The sequence below is a fragment of the Strigops habroptila genome, chromosome 5 (genome assembly GCF_004027225.2).
Source record: "Strigops habroptila isolate Jane chromosome 5, bStrHab1.2.pri, whole genome shotgun sequence".
Taxonomy (NCBI): domain Eukaryota; kingdom Metazoa; phylum Chordata; class Aves; order Psittaciformes; family Psittacidae; genus Strigops; species Strigops habroptila.
In genome coordinates, this window is record NC_044281.2 from 36665053 (window position 1) to 36688457 (window position 23405).

Sequence of the window (23405 nt, forward strand, 5' to 3'; positions counted from 1 at the left end):
TTGCAGCTGTCTGTATCAGTGTAGCTAGGCAGCGTCTGCTACCAGAGAAGTCCATTCGGGTGTATCTGTAGTGCTCCACCATGCCCAGGATAAACGTTGCTTTGGTGTCAAAAACTGAAGCTGGCTGTTGGTCTGAAGCTTCACATGCCACAGCAAGGAACATTTGGCCAAATGCCTCTTGGTCTCGACAAGAGACATCCTCATGCAAAACAGCCAAGTAGACAGGTTTCCAATTGACTTCACGGGATTAGGAGGAGGGTCATAACCACATCAAACTATCTGGAAATGGTCATTTATGGTAGGAAAAGACTGAGTTTCTTCCATCATCTGTTTAATCTTCTAAGGATTTAAATGTGGTATGTTTTGCTTTCTCAGTTACACCAGCTAGAAATCTGGTCAAGTTTTAACCTGAAGGCAAATTACCTGAAAATATTTCACTTTCTTCCTAACTTTCTCTTTTAGTAGGCATAGTTTTCCTTATTTAATTCTGAATTGAAATATATAGCAGTTTTCATTTCTATAATTAGCAGATGACTAATATTTGAATATTAAATCCTCAAAAATTTGGTATATCTTAATGATCTTTTCTGATCAACAGTGTGCAAGAGTATATTTTTTTCATAGGGAGGTGGAGCAACTACATGATTGATTTTTTACCTGCCTTTGAAAAACCTCAGTTTCATTAGTTACATTCAGCAAACTTAAGAGGCAATGAGAATCTGAGTCAGCACACCAAATTCAGACTGTTCCAATATGTCCCGGTTTATGTAGCCTTTTTTATTTTCACTAATTTTAAAATCAGTCTAAAAGGGCAAATGACTACAAATACCACAAAACATGACTCGTCTTGTTCAGAACCGTGCCTCTCTCACTCTACAGGAATACAGGATTTCAAGCTTTGAGCAGAGGCTGATGAACGAAATAGAATTTCGCCTTGAACGTACCCCTGTGGATGAATCAGACGATGAAGTCCAACACGAGGAAATCCCTACAGGCAAATACATAGCACCAATATTTGATAAGAGACTTAAGCACTTTCGGGTAATGGAAGGATCTCCGATTACATTCACTTGCAAAATAGTTGGAATACCTGTTCCCAAGGTAGGTCATTCTCACTGTTAGCGGTAAAAGAGTAAAAATGCTATTTTCTGTACATCCTTCTGGAAAGCCTCATTCCTAAGAACACGGCTCTTTGGAGAGAGCTCTAAAACAAATAATACATTATTTATTTCTATTTTAGAAAGTGGTGACTTTCTAAAATAAAAATATCTGCTCCTGAGCATGTATCAGGCCTTGATGTAATGTATGGACTGCCTCACAACTACCTGACTACAGGTAGCAAGTGCTGAGTCACTGGGGGAGTTTCTGATCGCTACAGGTATACTGGTTCAAGGACGGCAAGCAGATTTCAAAGAAAAACACGCATTTCAAAATGAACAGGGAAGAAGATGGAACATGTTCTTTACATATTGAAGCTTCCACTAACGACGATGATGGCAACTACACAATTATGGCTGCAAACCCACAAGTAAGGTGTTTTAATTTCCACTACAAAAATTCTTGTTTCATCTTTTTCTAATATATGTTAAAAGGAACAGAGATTGGGCCACCTAGTCTGACGTGGAGTGGTGACTATCAAAAATCAAATTGCTTCAGAGGATAAGAGAGGAAACCATGTAATGAAGAATGATGAAACTACTGTCCTATTCTTATACATCCCAGTCACAATCATTAAGGACATACTTTCACAATAGTAACTCCTGTCCTATCTTCTGACCCCACCACCCGTGCTGCTGATAGATACCTTTTGAGATGTGGTGAGAAGGCAGACATATATTGGGCAGAAGGAATAGAGCAAGAGGAAACAAAGTTACGTCAAATTTGGAAGTGTTACCAGACACAATTATTCTATACTTAGGATGCAAAAATGTGGATCTGCAAATGGTCTCATACTCTAATACCATTCTCCTTCACTCTGTGCTAGCTTAGTTGTTTATTTAGCAGTACACTCAAGTAGATCAGTCAACTTTTTCCAGTTCAAATTTTTTCCTTTTTTGTTGAATTATATTTCAGCCCAACTACTTTAGAGTTTCTGTGTGACTGCACAAACATGTATGCTAGCTCTTGTGGAGAGACAGTGGCAGGAATGAACAAGCAGGGACAGACAGACACTGCTCAAGTTGGTTTACATAGCACTGCTGCTAAATACGCTGCCATAGCCTTGAAAAGGCTGAGAAATACACTGCTCTAGACACACAAAAAAACCCCTACCCCACTTGCACTCCACCACATGCTAATAGCATTTGCTTTGAAAAGGTAATATTTATACTATAATTCAGCTACTTTATAAAATAAATCCTATTGCATTGTAAATGATAAATATTTATACGTTACATAAAATGAGCTATTAACAAACTATTAATTCTGTTTCCATTGTAATTTGTAGGGGAGAATCAGTTGTTCAGGCCACCTGATGGTTCAGAGTATTCCTGTTCAGGGCCGAATATCAACAGCTCAGCCTCACAGGTAAAAAAAAAAAAGACAAGTCCTTCAGACCCTCTTTATGCTTCTTACTGAAGGTGTTCAAAATAACTAGCTACTGTACTTCAATGCACTCTGTACTTCAGTTCTGAACGATAAAATGGAAGTAACAGTGAACCAAAAGGACACTTCTAGAACATAGTATTTTTGAAGGTCATCTTCAAATACAGGGAAGTTTAAGTGTAAAGTATTATTTTATTTACCTGTTGCAGTAGAGTTAAAGGCAAGGGATGGATTAGCAAGATGAAATTCAGCCAAAAGAAGGCAAAAGGAAGTGAAGGATAGCCTGGTAATCCAATGATACTACATGATATAGTTACTTTGGTAATCTTTCTAAGTGGAAAATACGCAAGTATTAAATTTCAATCAGTCCATTTCTTTCTACCGTTTTATTTAACTCTATCTGTTCATCCTTTTCAACAATTTCTTCCTTTTTTTAAGCATTAGGAGAAAAACTTTGCCTTCCAAACATATACATGCAATTTTTGTGTTGCAGAACACGATCCCGGGTGCCAGAAGGAGACAAGGAGGCAGTTCCAGAACGCTTTTTCAGGCCATACTTTCTACAGGCTCCAGGTGACATGGTAGCACATGAAGGGCGACTTTGTAGGCTGGATTGTAAGGTATTAACTACTTCCTCTGTTCATTCTTACTTCCTTTGCCTCTGTACATGTATTGCTAGGTGTTTTCATGTTTTTTATTGCATGAGTGAATACCTCCTGTTAAAGTTTTAACGCTTCATTTAAAAAAAATTATTTCTTATTGCCATTGTATCTGAGCTGATTCAGGGCATTTCTCTTCAACACATTCTATATGGAATGAAGAATACAGAAAACACAACCCCAGAAATAGAAGTCTTACTTACAAGGTTGTTCAAATTACTAGATATGTGCACTGTGTTCCTTACCAGTCTGAACTCTGCTCCGCTATCAGATTCTTGAACACAACCCAGAATAGCACAAAACCATGAGAAAGAGAGGATTCAGCATGTTGCATTCTGTTCAAACAAATGTTCCCATTGGATTGGACTGAATTACTGAAGGTTAATACTCCCTGAAAAGAGGGAACAGAGGCCAGTTCATTTTATGCTTCCCTGGTATGCACAGACGCAGAAACATCCCCATTTACAGATTCAAATCCTGACATGAGAGAGTTGTCAGAGGCTAGAGTACACGCAGGAAATATCCTGTTGTTGAACAGCTTTAAGAAAGTCATCTGTTCCAACATATTTTAGTAGTCCTTCTATGTCCCAGTAGTGCAGCAAAGGTGGTACTGCTGACACTGACCTCTTCCATACTCCAGAATGTCTCTTACCTTGAAGAGGGTAGAAGCTCTGAAGCACAAGTTAATGTCCTGAAGACGAACAGGATTCATTACTAATTTACGATGAAAACCTTACTAGGCAGCATGCCAAAGAATTTTGTTATTCTTAGCTCTGCTATCCTGGCAGAGCTTACGAAGCCTTTAAAGCATGTCTGGTATTGCACAAACCTAGAAGACAGCAGTCCTCGTTCAGGCAAGTTCCACTTCCGTCTTTCTCTGGTTTGTAGAATATTGTTTGGAAAGCAGTATTTCAGACATGAATAAGTACTTCTATCTATTGGAAAGATCTTTAAGACTGTAATACAGCCTAATAAACTTTTTAAGAGATATTTAATCTACAGTGTTCTAAAGCACATAAGTTTAGCAGCTACAAAGACCTATATCATTCTTCATCAAATTTATGAAACACAAAGTAATTTGTACAAAACACTTCATCTCTATAAACTCTGCAGTGGTTTAGATCCAGGGTTTTGATTTATACTCAGCATTACAAAAAACCCAGAAAACTAGCAGATTACTAGGAGTCTTTTGTGACGCTGATATATAACCAAGTATCTTCCTTCTTTACTAAGAAAAAGGTAGGCATTTCATGTATTTTTTGCTTGTTTGTTTTCTGGATTTCTCCCTTTTGGAACTAACCACCAGAGAACAGAAGCTGAGAAATAAAAAAAACCAAACAAACCCTAATCTTTCTGTTCTAAACTTTGACATCATTCAGTTAGTATCTGAAAGAAAAAAAGGCTTACCTATTAATTTACTAAAATCTATTTGTCAGTTTGACATTTGTCTCTGTCTGTTACACTGTCTGTTAGGTGAGTGGATTACCAGCTCCAGACCTGACGTGGCTTCTGAACGGCAAACCTGTGCTACCAGACGGCACCCATAAGATGCTGGTCAGAGAGACTGGAGTCCACTCTCTTCTTATTGATCCTCTCTCACAAAATGATGCTGGAACTTATACTTGCCTTGCCACTAATAAAACAGGACAAAATTCATTTAGTCTGGAGCTCACTGTTGTAGGTAAGAATCATCGAAAAACTAGTCATGATGATGAAGTTATTTGTAGATATTTCTTCAAAAGTACCTTGCTTAAGTTTCCCTATAGACAAGTATAAATACATAGTTAATCCACTGAGGTTAGGAAAGTTCAAGAGCTATAAAACTCATCTGATGGAAGGAAACAGACCTGCTGCTCAGTCGATTGGTGCACTCCTGTTATTAACAGAGGGCTGTAAGAATTCTGTCTCGTCATCACTTTACCTCTCCTCTTGGCAAAATGACAAAATTCTCCCCAGAAAGTGCATAGGGTTTGAATTCATAATATATGTTGAGGTCTCCTAGATTTCAGTCCCAGTTTTATTAGTTTAAAAATGTTTTTAAATAGGAAAACACAAATCTGAATACTATTCTTTAGTAAAGCCTTAAAAGATGTGAGATATTGGAATTCATATATCTGACATTAGTTTCCTGCAATGGTAGTACATTTAGACCCATACAACCATGCTTTTATGAACATCAGTTCTGCCTATTAATTTCTTTATGTTCCCGATGTGAGATATTGAAATTCATATATCAGACATTAGTTTCCTGCAATGGTAGTACGTTTAGACCCATACAACCATTCTTTTATGAACATCAGTTCTGCCTATTATTTTCTTTACGTATGTTCCCTTACAGAGGCTATGTCATGGCATTTCCTTTTCCTTCCAATATCCCATTGAAAATTCACAACCTAGTTTGATATCACAAGAATAATTTTTGGTCATGTTCTTCTATACTGTTCAAAGTGAAACAAACAATAAAATATCTGTTGTTCACTGATTCTTTTCACTTTTCCAGCAAAGGAAGTGAAAAAAGCCCCCATGTTTTTGGAGAAGCTTCAGAACTGTGGTATTCCTGAAGGGTACCCCGTCAGATTAGAGTGTAGAGTTGTGGGAATGCCACCCCCCATATTTTACTGGAAGAAGGATAATGAGACCATCCCATCAAACAGAGAGAGGATGAGGTACTGTACCATCATACCCATGCTTGGAGTTTCTTGTGTCTGGACCAATTGTTTCCTTGAAAACCTGTGTGATAAGTACAGGTGGTGGTATTCTTAAAACAACTTCTTTTCACCCACATGAAGTTTTAAAAAGCTGGCTTCACTGTGAGGTGAACAATAGCTACTTTCTTGGTTGAGAATAAAGGCATGGAGCATAATATGCCACTGATTTGGAGAGTGGTGATAGACTTTTCGGACCATAGGCCTGATACAGCATATGCAGCTTCTTATTAAAGATACTATGATATGGTATTTTAAGGCATTTTAGCAACTTACTCTTTCTCTCAACTATTTTTTCCTCAGTTTAGTTCTAACTATGAATGAATTCAAACTCAGAACAGTTAGAACATGGTTGTGAATGCCCCGGAGAATGGAATAATAAGAGAGTTTAGCATATCAGATACAGAGGCTGATAACAAAGTTTGGTCACAAACATAGGCAAAGACTTTGATCCCTGCTTACAAAATAGAACAATGTTCAGGTTCAGATCTTGCATTCAAATGCATCACTATTTTTTAGGTTTTGCAAAACAAAAGCTGATGAAATAATATGCCTGGCTGTAATTAATGAGAAATTAATTGCTTTCATTTATTTTTTAAAGATTTCTACTTCAATATAAATCTTATTTTTAACATTTTATTTCACTTGGCTTCAACTAATGATTGGATTTTGAGTCACTGGATCTCTGAGATCAGCTTCAAGTAGTACTATATTTTTATACGCACACCCTGCAGGCTTTCTGTAAAGAAAGCTGGCTCTGCAGCAGCACTTGTTATGAATGCACACCTATTGCAAGGTGTGTTTTAAGCTTACTTGAAAATATCTCCGTGGTGTCCCTGTCCCCATTCAGAGATTACTGCCCCTCTCCAAAAAGTCCACCTGACTCTGATCTTCTGTAGCCTGTAGCCTATTCCTCTGCCTCTAAGCATATTACTCAAAGATATATTTCAAATACTGGTACTTTCACAGGGATTATGGTTATACACATGGGAAACTCTGTAGTTAGTGTAAAATGATCAACTGTCCTTAAAAGCCTCATTTCCAGTTGTTTCACATAAGCTTAGAAAACGAGTTTTTGCTTCAGCTTAGCAGAAGACTGTCTGAGGGAAACCTCCCACACCTCACAAAGCCAGGAGCTAACACCAGGTTTGTAACAACTCTGCTATTTCGGCCAGTCATGACCAGACTGCCTGCCCCCAAGGCTTTGAGTGCTTTTACACAGGTCCATGTGAGTGATGAGCAGCATTGTCCTTGTTTGTCCCTAACTTGGCTCACTATCATTTTCCCGCCTAAAGCTGAGAGACCTTTTTTTATCATGGTGTGGACCTGCATGAGCTTTTATATTAGTACACCCCCAGCAAAAGGCATATTATGTAGTGCAGAGAGCAAAGGGTGAATGTTCCCTTTTTCATTAGAGCTACTGGAAGCAGAAAATGCCCTCTTGGCCTGAAATTCTCTGGTTTGTTTTCTCATTCCAGTTCATAAGAAAAGAAAACCTCAAATTTCAGAACTTCCTGCCACTTCAGATATTTCGAAGTACTTATCTCCCAGCTCTTCCTTAATAATGATGGAACCACTTGGGTTGGTAATAAGAACCAACCACAGCCTATAGAGCAGAGGAGCCTTAGTTCTCTGATATACTACCAAACAGTTTTTCCTGGAAATTGCAGCCAGGAAGTCTGAGATCACTGAAGAGCAAAAGAAGAGGAGGGAAAAATGACGCAGGTTTCTTTTAGAGTGTTGGCCAAATAAATCTTTAGGATTTTGCCACTCAGTCATTTTCTCATGGAAAAGGGTGCCATAATAAAGTTTCTGAATGGCTCTTGTTATAGTTGTGAAGAATATCACAACTTTCTAGAAATGTTCTTGGTATTTTGTTATTCTTCTAGCTTCCGAACTAGATAAAAATACAATATGACTTCACAGCAGCTTTGCATAGGTTTACTTCATTGGAGTTCAGTAAGAAATTCCAATATTAAAACATACAGAGTAACAATTTAGCTCACACTGTCACTTGATGGCTTTGCACAACTGGGAAGAGGAAGAACAAATTTCAATTACTCTGGTCATTGGTTGACGCCATATTGAAAACAAATCTACTGACTAAAAATGTCTTGGACTGATACCTCTCTGAGAATAGAAGCTGTGACTTACCTATTTCATAATTAATGTACATATTGTAAAATCTCAAAGTTTATATGTTCTTGAGAAATACTAATTCCAAAACAACTATTTTCCCAGCATGCATCAAGATACAACAGGCTATGTCTGCCTCCTCATTCAACCTGCCAAGAAAGCAGATGCTGGCTGGTATACCTTGTCTGCAAAAAACGAAGCTGGTATTGTCTCTTGTACTGCTAGACTTGACATATACGGTAGGTATTGGCCAGTAAATCAAACAAATCAGAATTTATTTTCTTTGGCTGGTCCCAGTTCTCATCTAGTTCTTAGTCTGTAAATTGCTGGTTTTGATGTGGATTAGAAATTAGTGTCACAGAATGACCACAGATTAATATGGTTAACAGGACATATAATGGTACAGCTAAATGGCCAAATTAGCTCTCCTGCACCAGTTTAAAGGCAGGTAAAAAGAAAAAAAAAAAAACAACCAAAACAACAGAGTAGGCATTTTGCACAATATTTTCTACTTCCATTTTCCACCTTCCAAATTCCCTAGACACTTAAAAATATAATAAACATGTTGAAGTTGCACCTTAGCTCTGTTCCCTTTGGCACATTCCTGTGCTACACCTCTGACCTGAGATGGAACGATAGATTGCACACAAGAAAGTAGACCCCTTCTTCTATGGAGTATGTATGAAGCAAACTATGCCTAATTAATGGAGGCTAGTTTGCATCTAATGTTTGTCTAGGACTCAGGAGGCCCCAGCCCAGTTCAAGAACTACAGTGCATTATTTAATTACTCTTCATCTATGCAAAATGTAATAGTTCAGACAATTTATCTAGAGCCAGAGAGTACTTTGGTCACTTAAACGGCATAATAAAACAGAAAACATATTCCCCAAACTCTTGGATTATAACTATAACCTCAAACAAAAAAACCAAACAAACCAAAACAAAAAAACCCATGTTTTCAACCTTATATTTCTTATTAAAAAAAAAAAAAAAAACAAAACCAAAAACCAAACAACAACAAAAAAAAACAAAACCCCAAACTAAAGAAACCTCAACTATTAGAGATAACCGCAAGTCATCAGAGCATCTCTGTCGGTTTTCTGCCACCTTGTGGTGATATAAACAATAGTAATGTAATGTTCAAGAGAGGGCTAGTGAGAGTCTGATTCAGAAAAGGTCACATAAAATGAAAAATAATTCCTTAGGTATCTAAATGTTGCAAGACATAAATTAAACTTTCATACGAAGAATTCAAGGTACAAACAGGAAAAAGATGGCAAGTATGAAATGCTTCCTGATTCCAACCATATTTTCTAACGGCTCTACAAGCCTTGTACACCCAAAGGAGAGACAGAAATCATTTTTCTTTGTGCTATTCTGAATGGATGGGGTTGGGGGATTGAAAGAGTGGTCTGATATTTACAATTCCATGTGCAAAGAGAAAGTCCAGTAAATAATGAGTGTACTGTTCACACAGAAACAAACTGGGAGCTGCAAGAGAAAAGGAGGCTCTTTTTCAAATATTTCCAGATACACAGGGTCAAAATTCAGCATGGAAAGCTATTTCCTATCAAGGCTTCAGAAGCAGATTGTGGGTCCCATGCACTGTTATTCTTGGAGTTTTTAGCCTGAACTACCCCTTCATTTCAATTGCTTACAGATATGTTTGTCCTGTTTGGGTGCAGACATGGATACGGATAAATACCAGCAATGATAATACCAATTTCCCCTTCTGAAGTGTTTTAAGAATTATAAATATTACATATTATACAGTAGCTAGGTATTCTTACAAAACTATAACTGTATTTGTTCATATGGGAACATGCTGAATGTCACTTTTAAATTACTGAATGTCTTTGGATTGCATTTCTTTCAGTATCTTTCAAAAAGTATAGGAAACTTGTTACTAGTTGTAAGTAGTAGAGGGAAACAAAAATTGTGATCACTTCTTTAAATAAAATGCCTATATTACTACTTTGAAATTAAACTCCACCCAAAAAATAAAAAAATAAAAAATGAGGAAGCAAAGTCCCCGAACGGACAGAGTAGTACAAAACCCAAAATCAAAGCCATGTCCAGTTTGTACATCTCTATTCATGCTATGGTATGGTTTTAGCTATGATTGCAAGAGCTTTGGAGAAGGCTCCAAAGATTAAATGATTGAATATTGGACTTAGTGAAATCCATGTAACCGTTACCACTGAACTGAACAGGGATGAAATTCCATCTGTGGACTTCAATAAAAATATTCAACATATAAACTACATAAATGATAATATTTGAAGGAACAGACCTTAAAACAAGGAGCCACAATGCTGTGCTCTGTCCAAGGATGTTGAAAGCAGCTTTCAGTTGTGTGCACTGATTTCTGTTGTTTCATTGCTAACTTAATGAGAGGTTTATACAGCCTATTCTGTTTCTGTTGCTTCAGCTCAGTGGCATCGTCAAATTCCACAACCAATAAAGCTTCGACCTGGTGGCAGCCGGTATGCAAGCCTTACTGGTCAAGGACTTGACATTTTTTCTGCCTTCCCAGCTACTGAAAGCCCTATGCTGTTTTCATCACCAACCCAAAAGGTGGTGGAGAGTGAAGAACTTTGAAAAACAATTGTTCCAGTTACACCTGCAGAGATACTAGAACTGTTGGGGGGGGAGGGGAAACAAACCGAAACACACAAAAAAAAAAACAAAACCAAAAAAGAGGTACAAGTCAAGATGCTCAAGGTTTACAAGCAACTTGTTTGTAATTAAGTGTACTGCTGCGGCAAATGTTGCAAGTAACATATCATACAAGACTTTTGCGTATTATTTTACTGCAGGATAATTGTGGTATGGAGTGTCGTGCAATAAATTCAGTACTGTGTAGTTTGCTAAGAATTACATAGTAAACATAGTTTTCAGCAGCTAAAAGCCGATACCACTTTTACTGCTTGAATTAAAGCTACTGTACTATAGCAAGCCATGTTAAGGATTGATGATTAGCTGGAGTACTGCCAGTGAAAACATAGACATTACAACAACAATAATCCTGAATGAAGGTAAACAACAAGACTTTGAATGTAATGCTAAAAAACATGCCAGATATAATCACAAAGCACAAGTTACAGGGAAAAGATGTAACTCATTTTTATATATTATTATACCAATAATCTTTGAATTTTTGAACTCAAGACTAGATAAATATAGTGTTTCATGGAGGTGCAGCTGTATACCCTATATATTTATATTTGTGTGTGTGTGTACTCCATGAACTGTGTACTCACGGTGTAAGGATTCATAAAGCAAGGGACCGGGCACATGCGTAGGATGCTAAAATAGGAAACCAAAATTCCTGTTGTCTGAAGCATGTTCTCAGGAGCCCATAGGTGAAACTGTTTTCAAGATGTGCTTCATATTTTTTTCTTTGCAATGTTAATGATTTTCTGCCTTCAAACACAGATGATATCAAATTTGTAACTTTGTGGGTTTTAAATACCGTTTAATACCATTTCAAAAAAATACCTTTTTTCCTGATCTTTAACATGACTAAATTAAAAAGGCATCTGCCATCTAGCTCATTTTTTAACTAACTGAAAAGGAATTATGATCTGATGGAATTTAAATTTTCACCATCATTAAGGAAATGGTCACAAATGTGGTGCCTACTATAAAGAGAAAATTCTGTTAATATACAAAAGTTATGAAGTTAAGCAACAGTTATGTGCAAAGAGCTAAAAACCCTACTGTAACTGATAGTTGTAATAAATAAGGCAAATTATTTAAAGTGCAGCAGAAGGTGTTAAGTGACAACACTTAATGATTGATTTAAACATATTTAGCATCTACACAGTTGTATTAATACCTCTCAGCACTTAGAATCTGTGAGTATCTAAGATTATTTCCTGCACCTTTAAATTACTGCTCTCTTTCTTCTTTGGAGATTGTTTTCAAGCAGTTCTTACTTACTGCTTTCAACATGGCTAGAGAATGCAATGAAGTCCTGATCAAAGTCACAGAGATTACGAGAAAAATTAACAGGTCGTTTCATTTTAGACCTTATTTGGATTTTTTCAAATTAAAAATGTAACTTAAAAAAATTACATATGCAAAGAAAATAATGAGGTGTTCTATTTAGAGCAAAGGGATACTGGATATAGCCAGAGACTGACAAAGAGTTAGCCTTTCACTGGGTTTCCTACAAATACAGTTTACCTTGTTTCTAACTGTTGGTTCCCTAGGGGTTTAGAGGAAGTTAATTTGTTCCACTTCCCACCTGAGTGAAGACCATAAAACAAAACCATCATTACAACATTCATGCTTTTGTTACAAATCTCAGGTGGGTCACCCCAGACCAAACAGACCAGGAAACTTAAATCCATTCTTATCCTGGGAGACAAAACAATGTGCAAATATTTCAGCGGGAAAACAGAAATACCAGTTGTTGCCTGTGTAGTATCTCCTCCCTGGCAAACAAAATAAAACTAATAGCTATTAAAAGTTATGTATTGGTTCAAGTGACTTCAGTTACAGGGTGCCTAATTTAAGACACATTGTGGGTCTGATTTTCTAGGCTAAAGAACCTACTGCTCCTCTATCTTCACTTGTTTTTAGGATGGCTTAGGCATTCCAAAACTAAACCTAGACTGAGTCAGAGTTGGACAACCCAAAATTTAAAGTTTCCCATATTAGTAACTACTCCTGTGAAAATAATCCAAGGAAAGTCATTGGGTTTTGCTTGTTTAATCAAGTGCTGTTGGGAAGTAGAAAGTGAGGAAATTAAGACACAGAAGATCAAATTCTACTCCCATGTACAGCCCTGTTCTTCCCATTATTTCATGCCAGAACTGAAAAGTAGATTTTGATCCAAAGTATTCCAGGCTGTGTATCAGCCATCAGGCTTTATACCTAGCACAGGCTTAGTCAAAGGATTGTCTGCTTAGAACTCCCCTGTGGCCCCCTTGCCTGGCTTTGAGTGAGGGGTTGGACAAGATGACCTCCAGAGGTTCCTTCAGACCTAAATCACTCTATACTTTCTAAATTACCTTACTTTCCACTGCCTCTCTGAATACCCTCTGTGGATTAAGTTACCCATTGACTGAGTAGAAACTAAGAATTCAAGTTAGTACAACCTTTTCCTTTTTAACTAGGCTATATCCTATGAGGCAATTGTAGCTACAAAGTGATCACTTTAATCAGAGTTCTTTACGTAGTTTAGAAAAAAGAAATACTTACTATTAGCAAATAACTGGTTACCAGTGCTGGAATCATACTTCTTAATATTACTGACAGTAGTAGTGATTCTCCCATTTTACATCATCAAACAACACCCCCAAAAACTCAGTACAAATTAAAAGCCAAAGTGCACAGAGAAAATATGTAAACCACATCTCTTCAACCTTTTCTCCGTGATTTCAGTGGAATGTCTCCAAACTTATATCATTATAACCTGAACTGACAAGATGAGGATGAAATGGTACAGTGCTTTTTTAAAATGAACATTCAGTTCTTTGGAAGTTGGAGGACAAAGTCTAGTGCTGAAATACTTTTCAAAAAAATCTGTGTAAGAAGGATTAATCCTTAGTCATTCAGGAAGAGGCCCCAGAAGTTTCCCTGAGAGGTAGGCTACAGGAGTGGACCACCAAAATTTGTCAGCTGAACTATACCATTCTCTCCTTGACAGTATTTACTAGCAAAAGGATCAAAACTTTACCCATCACACCTCCCTACACAACGCAGAAATCGGTAATTTCAATTACTTTCAGTGCATCTGATACAAACAAAATCAGAGTCTGATCCCAAATGTTCTGTAGTCATTTTGCTTGTTAACTGCTACAGGACATTTCTCCTCTGCATGTACTGAGCCCATAAAAGGAGTATGTAAAGGAAGCTGATGTGGATGGATGTAAATACTGCTAATTAGTAGTACTGATGTGCTCATCACAAAGATAACTTGCTAGAAAAGGACAAAAAAATTATGTTGATGTTGTTAACTGATGGAAAAGCCATGGGAAACAGGCTTGTGTAAGCAGCAGAGACAACACTGAGCTGTCACAAAACATGCAATGCTGTTTGAGATCATGTCCTGTGGAGGATGGCACTGTCTTATCACTTGAGACTTGCACCTGTGCTCCCTTCCTGAACAGCTTGGCTGTTCATTGTTTTTGTTTAATTGAATAACTGATTTGACTTCACACTTGCATGGTATTTCATTCTCTTATTCAGGGCAGGCTACTGCAACAAGAAAAATCAATGTTAGAACTTCCACTGAAGTCAGTGTTAGCTACATTCTTCCAAAAGTCCATTAAATCACCACAATGTGGAGCATAATGTTCTATCAGTGAGATACAGAAATGCACAGGTTTGCAACCTCTCAGTGTTTTCTGAATCAGTGTCCTCAGTTTCCTGTTTCCTTCTAGTCCTGGTTTTGCATACAGAGACACAGTATATTTCAAAGAAGAGCAGAAATGACAACTTTTGTATTGCAGTTCTAGAAAGCAGAAGTATTATCTTTGCTTTAAAATTCTGGTCCAGCTTGGTGCAGACCCAGTGCTCAGCAGCACCACATAGCAGTTTCCGCTGATGTCGTTGGACTTCTTGCCTTAAAACAGCTGGATTGAGTTCCTTTGCTTCCATATGGAAGATGAAGCATACCTTCTGAATGCATCACATGTGTTAACGTGAGAAGAAGATGAGAGCACACACTTCAAATACGAAAAGCTAAGTCTGCAGTTTTTATCTTAATATGTAAACAATTGCCAATCCCAACTGTTTGTAGTAATCATAGTTACTTCAAAGCAACAGATCTGGAATAAGAATTCCTTTAAGAACCATGTTCTTAATGCTACCAGGTTTAAAAGTGTTTCTGGAAAATGCCTTCATACAACCTTATTAGCAAGACCTAAATTTTAACTGTTTAATTTTGGAGAAGTGATTCATTGTAATTGCCTTACTATTTACAATACAAAGATGTTCACTTTGAGCCTTAAAATTCTATTTTATAATTTTTTCTTTATTAAAGTTGCTTTTTTTTTTTTGTTTGGATCCAACTTCATTCTCACTGGGAAGGAAAATGCAAATGTCAGTTTTAAAGTATATTTAAGTGCATATGAAAGGCAAAACCAAACACTTGCCTGTTCAGTAATGTATTTCCCTTCATCTCACCTAAACTTAAATAAATGCTTCAGAGTTGCATACAAGACTGTGTTCTTCACGTGCTCAAATAATTTTGAAAAAGTGTGCAATAAGATCAGAGGTGTCCTCAGAACTTTTTTGTGACAGCTGATTAATGGAAACAGGCCTTACAATATTTAAAAGAGAATAATAAAATACTGTCAAGTTATACACAAGCAATGCTTCTAGAAGGTAGTTATGAAATGTAGTTGTTTTTTGAACAATTCTTCATATCAATTCACTTTGGTTTTAAATTATGCTTTCTTTTTCTGATAACCTCAGCCCCTTCATCAAAATTGGAAAGAACAAGTTTTCTCAGGGGTACCAGAGCAGAAGCCAAGGAGTCTTTAGGACTATTTGCATATTTTAAAGGTCAATATATTTGCCAAATTCTCAGGATCTTTGAGAATTAGCCTCCAAAGGCTATGCTTAAGCATATACTTTTACCTACAGACCATCCTAACTGAACTCCACCACGTCTCAAAAAGTCATGCAGAATCTATCTATCTGCTACATTGTCTGCCTAGGTCACACACTGCCCCTGAAACACTCATTTACTGGGTCTAGACCAATGCTTCTAGAAGTTTCTCCATACAGTAGGGCACTGGAGACCTGTTACAGAGGGCTTGTTTTTTCAAACATTAGCTGTGTATAAGCACTTGAACAAGAGAAAATTGAATGAGAGTCAAACACACAAACAAACCGCACTGAACTTCACTCTTCCCTATACACATCTTCAACTTGAATGATTTGGCCTATTCTTTGTACAAGGGTCGTCCATTAGTAGACTTTGGAATTAATTTTAAACGAGCAGCAGGCGTAAAACCAACACTTGAAGGAAGATGGATCTTATAGCTCGGATACAGAAGAGAATAGGGGAAAAAAAAGGATGCACCCCATTACATTTGCTGGTACTGATTTTGCTTTCCAATGTAACCATGTTTCTCCATTCCTACCAGCTTGATTTCTGTGTACTTCTGTGTCTGCTAGGTCAGAGGCAACGTTCTTAAGACCATTTTAGCTCAGCTACACCTCCATGGGTTAAAGCAGCTACTATACATTTTATGATTTCCTCTAAGCAACACAAGCTGCTTTTATTAATGTCTTTATACTTCAAGTCCACTATAAAGAACTATTTATTGCATAATACAAAGAAATCCTGGGCTGTATGTTATGTGAATTTAAGTGGACTTCTCCATTTACATGAGTGGGAAACTCTGTTCAGAAACTGACCATCCTTTAGGATCACACAATCCATTAGTAGCAGGCAACACAGTTTTGTAAAGAAACGGATAAATACTGAAGACATTCTGAAATTTTGGAGGAAAAAAAAAAAAAAGGACTATGCAGGAAGCCATTCAGAAATTAACTTCTTATTCCTTGGAGTTACATATCCAGATATTTTAAGCAAACTCTGTGTAAGGTATATTTTGCATGCTAGGTTCTGTACAAATGGAAACTGAATTACAAACTAGAAAAAAAAAATAGTAGACAATATTAAAATGTACTCTTCGGTAGAAAATATATTTAAATATTATACATGGGGTTTTTTAAAGCCATGTTTTCTTGATATGTAATTAAAGTTAAAAACATAAGGCATGTTTTTAAAAGTGCCCAAGTACCAGGTGAAATCAATGTTTCTTATGAGATACCTGTGTAGAGGAAACACTGGACTGCTTCTTCAATGAATAAACATGTCTTTATTCTCTGTACATTTGTTTTTTCCTGGATATTCTGTAGAGATAGAACAGCTGAACATAATTAGAGCAAATAGATGCTGTTCTGTAAATTCTTATTGAATTTAGAAAAAAAAAAAAACCCTAGATAAATTTCACTCCTAAATTACAGCAAAATGTATCCATGTTGCTTGGCTTAAGTAGCTGGAACCCTATCCTAAGTGTAAGAAAGAGTGCCTATCTTCAGGAAAAAGCTTATTTTGGAAAATCAAAAATTTGACTGAAAATCATATTATTCTTTGTGCGTAGTGAGCCACATCACACTACAGCACTTCCACAAAGATTTCACCACAGAAGTTCTACTTAAGAAGGTATAGGAAACTTCGCTAAATATTAAAAAAATCTAATGACACTCATGCTTCCCTATGTGAAACAGTTGTAATGTCATTGACTTTACAAGAGTGTAACCAAAGTTAGCAACATTTTTACTTTTCAGAATTTGTACAGCAGCACTATTTAACAATTCCAGTCCAAAACTATGCTTTGTCCTGTATGTGTGTATAGCACAAGATGGTCTGTGCCCTAAATACCCTATAAACGGTGAAACGGAAAATAGAAGCCTAAAATTGGAATGAATTGAAGTCGTAAGACATGCTAATACATATTCACTGATGACTCCAATATTTAGACAGGAAGAAACCACCGTCTTTTCATTACTAACATACACTAGGGAATGTGCTACCCTAGTTCTGCTCTCAGCCACTGAAAGTCACTGCAGCTAAAAATGTCACTCCAGTTTCGAGTTCAAAAATAACTCTGGTCACCCTGTCAGAATAGGGTGATATGATTCAAAGAATTACAGAAGCAGAGTATCCATAGCTACTTCAAATAGAAACCCTTGCAGTCTGAATCTTTTAGAAGAATAAAGGTTAATTTCCCACAAACAGTCCATTAGGATTTCACACTGAATTTCAATAGTAAAACATATGTGTGTAGTATGCAACAAATATTTAATGAAGCAAGCATTTCACATCCCCAGCGTTTTCACAATAATGTGGGTTTAGAATTACAATGTACTGATACTACAAATAGAAATATTTCAGGTTTGCACTGCTGTTCAGCTGGACAAAAATTCACAAGCAGATAAAACTCAGTCACTAAGAACACACCAAGCTCTGAACATCTAAGCTTTTGCTTCATTTGGAGGGTCACTGGCAGCAAGAATTATTTAAGAGGAGGGGCTTCAAACGCCTATATCAGTAAAGTCCAGTACAGAAGAACGGTCACAGCCCTTATCTGACAAGCACCAAACAGCCAGTGGGGAACAAATATTTGAGAGCAATAATCAAACCCAAGTTAAACTTAAGCAGTCAAGTTTACATTTCACAAAGTGTCATAAAGGAATTTGTAAAGGAAAGCTATGAAAATGAACCTATGATTTCCCGAATAGTTGTGTTTGAGAAGTCCAAAACAACACGGATTATCTGCTTTTCAGACTGCCTTCAGAAAGAATTTTTAATGTTTAAACTTCATCCTCACCCCAATTCACTCCCCCAAAAGCTTTGACAAGTCATCAATAGACAGACAGCTGTCTATACACTACAAAGAACTACTCTGCTGCCTTCAGTACTACAGCAAATTGGAAATCCCACCATCCAGCTCAACGCTGCACTCTCCCAAGAAACAAAAAATACTATAGCATTATATAAAAGCACAATTTTTCTAGTAGTAATATTACTAATTATTATCAATAAAGAGATCAATACAACATTTACATTCCATTAGCACAACCAAATCTAAGAGAATAGGCATAATAATCTTATCATACTGTTCAACACCAGAGATTGATGCAATGACCTGATTCGCAAGTGTTCACAAGCTATGTACTGCAGCGAAGTGCTTTCTAGGACTTTGGTTTCAATTCTTAATAATTTTTGGTCATATGGCCACAAATATTTTATGTTTTGTGTTGGTTTGTTCCTCTTTATGTGAACTTACTATCATTCATCTAACCATTCACTGCATACTAATCCATTATTTTTATAATTATATCATCATATGCAGTAGACAGTAAATTACAACACTGCATGGAAGAAACACAATCTGAAAAGAAACTGATATTAAGTACTTCTATGTAAATTACATATAAACTGCATTGTCATGTCCCACTTAATCAAATTATATGCCAGTAGTGCAGAAATGCACAAGTACCATTCTTGCACACTATTCTGGTATTTATAGCTTTGTATTGTATTACCCTTCCCACCTAAGGTTTAGAAGGCTATCTTTCACTAAGCTAAGTCTTCCATGTCATATAATTGCACCATTCATTTGCATCATATTCCTGTTTCAGGACAGAAAAGCCACTACTATCCTAGCAGTGCAGGTGAGAATGTCTCACAGCTAATAATGTTTACAGCTAATAAACTACTGCAATATGGCACATCATTTAATTATTTAAGGATCACATTGATTATTATTACAGATATAAACTTGCCCTTTAATGACGAGTAATATTCAAACAGTATCAAATTGGCTATATGATAGACAGCAATTAATTCTATTCTCCCTATATATAAACTTAAGCAAAGAAATCAGTGAGTAACACGACTTCACATTTCCAGAAGGCTAAATCCACTTTCTATTGGCTGGTAAAGATCTAAATGTAATTCCTAAGAAGAAAAAGGCACACACTTTAATAATAAGCACTATCCATTACCTTTAAAGAGGCTAAAGTATACGTTAAAAACATTCCTGAATGCCAGTGTTTAAAGGAGAGAGTTGCTCAGAATATACAGTGCCTCTTCTATATGTGTTTAATCTATCCTGAAATGCTGTCCCGGCAGCTTTCACTTCAGGAACAGTCCAACTCCTGCCTCAGGAAAAGCATGAGTCTGCAATACAGTGACCAAGCGCAAAACGTCAATAAGGGTTTTGAGAGAAGACAGACAGAAAGATCAGATCTTTGCATGCAACTGTTCCTCCAGCAGAGTTCCTTTCCCCCAAAGCAGGGCTTCGCTCCTATTAATGCTTTTGGTTTTTGCTGAAAGCTGCTTAGTTGTTGAAAGTAACTCCTATCAAAGCTATTCGTTTGTCATTTGAAAGAATTCTAAAATATAAGACATGGCAGCAGCCAGCAGGGAACCTGCCAGCCTTCCCTGCTGGAAACCCACCAACAGACAGCTGTTCTGGGACAGCAGCTCTTTATTAACTTCTCTCTCATGGCAAACACTAGCAAGGGCTTGTTTCCAGAAACTCCCCACAGCAGCACCAGCAAAAATAACCTTTCAGCTTCATAGTCTGCCACCATCGCACGAGCCATCGGCAGTTCAACTTTTGCAGACTCTACATCATGCTACAAACACATCTGCTTCTCCAGCTATCTTGCTCCTATTCAGTTTTTGATCTTCCCAACCTCCTTTCCTCTTCTGCCTTTTCTACCCAGATCTACAAGTGAAAGCAGCAAACAAACAAAAGGCTATTCAGGGCATCACCAGTGCTGAAATGAACTCAACTGCTTTGCAAGAATGCTCTATAGCATTTTATCAAACTTTTATCTTTAAAGGCTGTTTTTCAGAAGGTACATAAAACACACTTCTTTAAGTGGGAAGCAAGCATCATTTCCTAGTTGATCCTTCTGCACTACTTAGTTGATCCTTTATTAAACTACAAGGACTGTGATGGAAGTTGTATAACATTTGGGGTAGGAAATCCACTAGTAAGTAATTCTTTAGAGTAGGAATTTCAGGCAGTTGGTGAAGACATAGCATAGAAAACACTTTATTTATGATTTACAAAATCTGTTACTGTTACCAGATAACATAAAATTAGAAAATAAAATCCAAACACTTAAAGTCTACAAAAATCTAGAGATTTAGGTTATTTTCACATGAGCATTCTCATTCATGGTATATAATCACATGGGCTTTTACAGCCATTGAAAATAAAAACATCTCTTCCATGACTTGAAACCAGCTCTTTTTCGAGCATACAAGAGACACCATAAATTGGATTAAAGCAAATCTATACAAACTTGGAACCCATATGTCAAACTTACAAAGTTTAAGAAGGTTAGTTCTCTGAGGACTAGAACTCCAATACATTATCGAACTTTTTCCATGGGAGCCATTTATGTGAAAACAAACCAAAAAATAACTTAAAAGCTGATAGAAAAATAAAAACATGAAATGAAGTTAATTTCTGGTGTTATTCCATTCAATTACACCACGGGCCAATTCGGCGCATGATCTGTAGAAAATACTGTCATGATTCACCACAGTAAAAAAAAATTCACCAAAAACTTACTGAATTAAAGAATTAAATGAACTAGATGAACTACAAAACAATCATCAAAAAGATTTCAAATTAAAAGTATGTCTTCCACCAGGATTAAATAAATTCAATCTTCTTCAATGCATTTTGATTTAAAGTTCTCAAGGCAAATTTATTGTCAAATTAGTATAAGACGCAGACAAGAATAAGCTATTATAATGACAGTATTACCTTATTCAAGCAGATTAACTCTTGCTAATTATTAAATTACACATCTGGCCTGCTGCATATTCTTAGTTCAAAAAAAGTTCTAATTAGCTATTTGAAAGTGTTCAGGGTGATAACTGAATATTCGCTGTGCATATGGATCACTGTCCGCTGCCATTTTTGGTCCCGTGTATTGGTGGTAGCTCTCTGGATGAAAGTGTTCACAGTGAAGGCTAATCCATTCTCTTTCAGTACTGTATCGTTCTGCTTCGGCAAGGATTCTAGTGAGAGCCACGATATAACTCAAAGCCATCTGAAGGGTCTCATACTTGGACAGCTTCTTATCTTGACCCCACTGTGGAACCACCTTTCTCAAACGATCAAAGGCTGTGTTCAGTCCTTGCATTCGTCTTCTCTCCCTGGCATTGGCAGCCAGTCTTCTCTTTGCAGCACTCTCCATCCTTTCCGAACTGCACTTCACAACACAGCCTGGTCCACCTCTGCACTGGATGTCTGACTCTACGCCTGAATGCAAATGACTGGATTTACAGGTTTTCATTTTGATGCAGCTTCAGGTTCACAGACACAAAGATTACCTTTTAAAAATTAGGTATCTAAAAAGTGGTCAGGAAAGCACTCATGTGAGTAGCCTGCGTACCTCTTGAACCTGTTTCCAGATGTCAATGATAGGATATTTTTCTTAGCATCTAGTAAAAAAAAAGATAAATAAATAAAAGGTCTTCTGGTTCTTCTGAAAATGTCTGAAAATTGCTTCTTATTGTTTAAATAAAGAAGAAAGAGTTTTTAATGTCTTATGCTTTCATTCTTTTAATTTCTTTAAACTCAAAGAGATAGAAAACAATGAAATCTCCATTCTCAAAATGTATGTTACTGAAAAAAATGGTCCATTTAATCCAAAAAGGATCTTAATGGGTTAAAGACATATCAATTCCAAATGACCATTTCAAATGAAAGAAGTTCTGATTCAGTTTAGGAGAGTATTTCAAAATGATGAACTGTTGTGATCTGAAGACATAACTTCGTAACAGAAATCCCTCCTTTCTTGACTCCTGCCGGCAAGCAATGATTGTGTCTTACAGACAAGATGAGGCTTTATAGAAACTGCAAAAGCTAAACAGGTGGTAGCAGGTGGGCGGGCGGCACTCTGCTTCCATCCCAGCACCTTCCCACCCTGGGAACTACAGGGGGAAAAAAAACCCAAACCAGTAAAATCTGAACATTACAGCCTTCAGCTGTTGAGAAGTCTTCCAAAGCCAGTCTGTCCAGCCCTAACAACTTGCCATCTGGAGTAGTGTCTGGCTGGCCCCACAAGACCCTGGGCAGTTAAGCAAAAGATCCTTTCAATGGATAATCTGTTGCAACTCGGGGAGGGGGGGAGGAGAAATAAATCTCTATGCATTGTAGTATTTATATTTTAAAATGTGAAAATTCTGGTTAGACAGTATTAAGGGTAGAAGCTATTCATTAGAAGCTATTCTAATGAAACAGAAGAGAATTAGCTTTGTGGTATATGGCCAAGAATACTACTGGTTTGCATTGTACGGTACCAAAGTAAGTAGACTCAATTTATTAACACTTCAGAACCCTTCAGAATTTTAATATTGTATAAAGTATGCAACATTGCAGAGAGACTACTATCTTGAGGAAAAGGGGCATTATGTATTTGCCTGTCAGCAAATCTAATGTCATTGAAATAATGTAAATATATTTAAACAGTTAACATGTAGCTATGGATTTATCTAATAATGACTGTAAAAATATTTAGATAGGTTGTGATACAGACATACACAGAAACATGTAAGTATACAAATTATCTGAAAACTGTCCTACTTAATGTACCATATTAAGGTATATATGTGTATTTTATGTGCAGGGAAAAAAAAAAAGTGTCTTTTTAGTAATATCCCTGAATAATTAAATGGAATAAGAGAGCATGTGAAGAAATCTGTTTGCTGGCAGTAAGGGATTATTCCTGCTACCAGTTGTAATGATAGAGAAGCTACCATACATACACCCACCACCCATAATCAAAACA

The 23405-nt window shown here is 36.8% G+C and overlaps 2 protein-coding genes across 2 annotated transcripts in view; one reads left to right on the top strand and one right to left on the bottom strand.

Annotated features, from left to right (window-relative positions):
- Positions 1-10688, top strand: part of MYPN (myopalladin) — a 48338-nt gene extending 37650 nt beyond the window's left edge. The window contains exons 12-19 of the mRNA XM_030487093.1: positions 880-1101; positions 1379-1528; positions 2447-2526; positions 3038-3164; positions 4677-4884; positions 5704-5869; positions 8150-8283; positions 10477-10688. Of these exons, the coding sequence (XP_030342953.1) occupies positions 880-1101; positions 1379-1528; positions 2447-2526; positions 3038-3164; positions 4677-4884; positions 5704-5869; positions 8150-8283; positions 10477-10646 (1257 nt within the window). The 3' untranslated portion in view covers positions 10647-10688. The remainder of the gene's footprint in view (positions 1-879; positions 1102-1378; positions 1529-2446; positions 2527-3037; positions 3165-4676; positions 4885-5703; positions 5870-8149; positions 8284-10476) is intronic.
- Positions 10689-18812: 8124 nt separating this feature from the next.
- On the bottom strand, positions 18813-22113 carry ATOH7 (atonal bHLH transcription factor 7). The gene has a single exon (XM_030487092.1). It carries the CDS (start codon positions 21906-21908, stop codon positions 21453-21455), a length of 456 nt encoding a protein of 151 aa, XP_030342952.1. The 5' UTR covers positions 21909-22113; the 3' UTR covers positions 18813-21452.
- Positions 22114-23405: the final 1292 nt, after the last annotated feature.

What these genes read in the sequence shown, in the direction of transcription:
- ATOH7 (XM_030487092.1), bottom strand. Translation starts at nt 21,908, where the DNA reads ATGAAAACCTGTAAATCCAGTCATTTGCATTCAGGCGTAGAGTCAGAC.